The 4,720-nt window shown below is 42.3% G+C and overlaps 1 protein-coding gene across 1 annotated transcript in view; it reads left to right on the top strand.

The window, feature by feature from the left end:
- The window catches only part of CHUK (component of inhibitor of nuclear factor kappa B kinase complex), a 54,754-nt gene extending 50,319 nt beyond the window's left edge, over positions 1-4,435 (top strand). Inside the window, exons 19-21 of the mRNA XM_066600397.1 lie at positions 272-402; positions 559-658; positions 3,171-4,435. Coding sequence (XP_066456494.1) covers positions 272-402; positions 559-658; positions 3,171-3,200 — 261 coding nt within the window. The 3' untranslated portion in view covers positions 3,201-4,435. The remainder of the gene's footprint in view (positions 1-271; positions 403-558; positions 659-3,170) is intronic.
- Positions 4,436-4,720: the final 285 nt, after the last annotated feature.

Genomic DNA, 4,720 nt, shown 5'->3' with positions numbered 1-4,720 from the left:
CATACACAGGCATACTTGCACAGAAAAAAAATGTATACACACTCAGAAGCGGAGAAATGCGCAAGGAATATGCAGGCTTTAATATGCAGCGTTTTAAGCGTAAGCTCGTAGACATGAGCACTGATGATTATTTTTATTGCTATTTACCTAATTTCACTCATTTGGCAGGGGATGGATGTTCCCTAAAAATTGTTAAAAACATCGCTATAGTGCGGATCGTGTTTCTGGCTTTTGATCATTTTTTATTTTCATTTGTTTAATTCCATTTTAGACACAGAGCTCAGCACGCTCCCTGGGACCCTCCAGTTTAGAAACCCCCACTACTCCTCGCACATCAGGCTGGTCGGACCCAAATTCCCCACAGGCTCTTTCATCTATGCTGGTCCCAAAAGACAAGAGCAAGTATGATGCATTCTGTATTGCACACTATATGTATCTTCTCTCTCCTTTGCACACCTGCCATTGTTGCATATAATACTTTTTAGAAACCTTGCATTAAAAGGATTTTCCAACTATTATGACAGGTACATTATTGAACTGAAATATTGTTCTTTTTAGAGATTCGTCTAAGCGTGCCATAGATGAAAACCTGCTTTATCAGAAACAGCTCAGCGCTTTGATTATGGAGAGTACAATGGAACAAGAAAGAAGCTTGGTTGTAAGTGTGTGGTCTGGATTTATAGCCCTGCTTATGTTTTTGTTGTATCTGAGGAAGTGCAATATTAGTTGTACAACATTTCCACCTTCCTCCCTACATAAATAATTATACTTGCGTAGAGAAAATGTAAAACGTGTCGTTTGAAAGAATAACTTTAGGCGAATAAATCAAAATTCTGCTTTAGGGCTGTAGTCTTCAGCCCAAAAAGTTTTACTTAGCGGAATGCTTTTGTTCTAGTCTCCTCCAACAATGCTGCGTCTGAAGCTTTTGCTGGCCATGCCCACCAAACAAGTTCTAGCACTGGTTGACAGTTGTAATACTTACTATGCTACCTGTGGCCTAGTAATCTCTGAAATAGGTGACATTCAGGTATCTTAAACCAAAAGCTGAATTTTTCTTTTTCCGCTGTAGGGTAGGGTCGCACAGTGAATACTATGGCTTTTATGCATCAAAAATCTGCAATGTTTACAAAAAAAACATGTGAATGAGACTTTAAAAAATAAAAACCTTGTCCACGTGGTTGAAAAAATTTGAGTGTGGCATTCACATAAAATCCATAGTGTAAGTCCACAGCACGTCAGTTTGCCGAGGATTGAAGCACTGATTTCACCCTGTGCAATGCAAGGGTGTAATCCACAGCAAACACTGCACAATTGGGTGTTGTTTTTGCTGCTGGAAACTTGCTGTCAAAAATCCGGAGCGAATATGTCCTGCGTGACTAGACCCATAAAGTTTAGAACCTTTTCATGCAGTTTCACATGCTCCTACAGGTAAGGTGTCATATGAAACTGAGCTATCGTATAAATCATGTTTTTGTTACCTATTTTTAAAGAATTTTTGGTGTTTGTGACATCAAAAAGTTAAGGAAACAATCAGTAGTTGAAAACGCTGCTGTTTTCACATTGACCACTAAACATAACAATAGTATGACACTTCCTAAACATAACAATAGTATGACACTTCCTATTCTGTCAAATTTTTCAGCAGTTATCACATTATCTGAAGCAGAGCTACAATGAAAGATAAACATTTGCATATAGGTAACACAGAATTCACAATCGGTAATGGTCACAGCTAGAGATGAGCGAACGTACTCGGTAAGGGCGATTTCGCAATCGAGCACCGCGATTTTCGAGTACTTCACTACTCGGGTGAAAAGTACTCGGGTGCGCCGGGGGTGAGCGGGGGGGTTGCGTTGCAGAGGGGAGTGGGGGGGAGAGGGAGAGAGCTCCCCCCCTGTTCCCCACTGCTACCCCCTGCTCCGCCGCGCCTCCCCCTGCCCCCCCCCCACGCACCCGAGTACTTTTCACCCGAGTAGTGAAGTACTTGAAAATCGCGGTGCTCGATTGCGAAATCGCCCTTACCGAGTACGGTCGCTCATCTCTAGTCACAGCTCATCTCCTCCCCTCCCTGCACAATATCCTCTGCAGAAGTCACAGGACATGCCTAGAACTGTCTGCCATAGAAGTCAATGGGTCATCTCGTGCCCTTTGTGTCTATTGACAATAAGGCTGGGGTGAAGCATCTCTAAATGCCCTTCTGGGAAGATTGCAGTCCCCATAATTGTACAGACAACAGAATAATAAAAAAAGCTACAAATCAGAGAAGTAAAACGGAAAATGTTTCAAAATCTGGTTTTAATTCTTAAAGGGAATGTATCACTTTTTTTTACGAAGCTACAAAGGTGCATCTACCTATTAACCTTAAAGGGGTTGTCCCGCGCCGAAACGGTTTTTTGTTTTTTTTTAAACCCCCCCCCCCCCCCCCCCCCCCCCGTTCGGCGCGAGACAACCCCGATGCAGGGGTTAAAAAAACCACCCGCACAGCGCTTACCTGAATCCCGGCGGTCCGGCGTCTTCATACTCACCTGCTGAAGATGGCCGCCGGGATCCTCTGTCTTCATGGACCGCAGGGCTTCTGTGCGGTCCATTGCCGATTCCAGCCTCCTGATTGGCTGGAATCGGCACGTGACGGGACGGAGCTACACGGAGCCCCATAGAGAAGAGGAGAAGACCCGGACTGCGCAAGCGCGGCTAATTTGGCCATCGGAGGGCGAAAATTAGTCGGCACCATGGAGACGAGGACGCCAGCAACGGAGCAGGTAAGTATAAAACTTTTTATAACTTCTGTATGGCTCATAATTAATGCACAATGTACATTACAAAGTGCATTATTATGGCCATGCAGAAGTGTATAGACCCACTTGCTGCCTCGGGACAACCCCTTTAATAACAACCTGCCAGACTGTTGCATTATTTGTATTCCGATTGGGTTGATTGATTCGCATTGATGCAGCTTGTTCTGATGGATAAAGGAAACCTTCCAAATAATATAACATTCATACTGTATAGGTTATAATTTTCTGTCATTTTTCTTATAGTTTCAGAACAATATGTCCATAATGTAGCCACATACCATTTAGTAGTTTACTGTGGTATTGCATATTCCATTCTATGGGAGCTGGATGCTGCTTTTTTATGCCTTTTGTATTAATTCCTTCCTTTTTGTTTAGAGCATGGACTGGAGCTGGCTACAACAGTAATGAAGACTGATCATTGTCACCAAGACCGGCGTCTACACATCTTCAGTCACAACAGTACTGGAGTTATTTTGAATACAAAAAAAGATTTATTTTTTTTTTGTTGTTTTTTTTTTTTTCTCAAGTAAGCGGTTTATCAAAAGTGCCTAATGTCACTGTATCCACTACTTACTACAAATCGTGTATATACGGAACGCAGTTCAGTGACAGTGGAAAAGGGGAAATTGCTCTCTCTTAATTTGCACATTAGTACCACAATTTTATTTCCTTCTTAAAGTGAGATTTTCAGTTGCAAGGTGTAACTCCAGATTCTAATATTTCAATTTTATGAAAGATTGCTCTTACAAGTGCAATAGTTGTACTTCCTCTAAGAGGAAACATTAAACCTGTGAAAATTCTCCTTGTGTAAATGTGCTTTTCTCCTGTTTGCTTTGCATCATTTTCACTTGGAAATGGTTTCCACTCTGTGTGTCTTCATGTAAATGATGATGCTGCTCACATTCTACTTCACACATTTGATGCATTTTTTTTAAACCTTTATATCTAAAAGCTGTAATGGATCTTAGAGGGACGTAAAATGTAACTGAAAGCATTTGGGCTCCTTCACACAGGCGTATTTGCGGGCGCAATACTCAGAGAACAGAACCCATTGATTTCAATGTGTACATTTACTATTTTCGCACGGGAAAAATAATGCAGCATGCGCCAGGTTTGTGCACATTAGCGCACTAAAGGTCCCCTAAGTGGGGGCACGCAAATGTACGTGCAATACGCAAGGAGATGCACAATATACTGCGCAATTCCACTGGGAAAAGAACGCACGTGGAACTCTGTCTAAATAGCCATTTAAATCAGGGTGTGGTTGTGTCTTGGGCGCAAAACGTACAGTATAATATGCAGATACGCATGCAAAAAGCCTTGTTCATCGCCTCAGTTACGCACAAGCCCATGTGAAGGAGCCCATCAGCTTCTCCCTGCACAGCTTAGGCTTATGGAGGAACACAATGTGGAGTGTGGGGAGCCGGTGTCTTGTGAAGAGCGAGGCACTTAAATAGCAGATCAATCAGTTGAGATTCTTCTATTTTCCTACATGTTGTAGTTTCTGTTCTGCATATCCTTTACTAGTGATTTAGAATCATCCATGTGATTTCAATGAAGTTTGAGGCATGTGTGGAGAGCGGTTTTATGATGCTGTTTGAAATTTTAATAAAGGCTGCAGAAAGACATTCTCAAGATGAGTCTGCGGTAAAGCTCTTCCATGCATGACCCATATGCAGGAGTTTCTAGGACTTTCATAATAGACTAGCCTTCCAGATTCTTTTTCCAGCTTTAGGCTTTAATGCGGTTGTGCTAAGATAGAATGTTAGCCCTTAAACGCAGGATGGGGGTAACTTTAAGATCAGCGACGGTCTCAGTAGTAGGACTTTCACTGATCCTTAGAGTGGGGTTCCTGAAGGCCCCCGCATTATTGGAGCAGCGGTCATATATGTATATTTCATTAATTTTAGTGGGAGCACTTTCGC

Source organism: Eleutherodactylus coqui, chromosome 4, assembly GCF_035609145.1.
Source record: "Eleutherodactylus coqui strain aEleCoq1 chromosome 4, aEleCoq1.hap1, whole genome shotgun sequence".
Lineage (NCBI taxonomy): Eukaryota > Metazoa > Chordata > Amphibia > Anura > Eleutherodactylidae > Eleutherodactylus > Eleutherodactylus coqui.
Note: the sequence above shows the minus strand (reverse complement) of the source record. Positions and strands in the feature narration are given on the sequence as shown.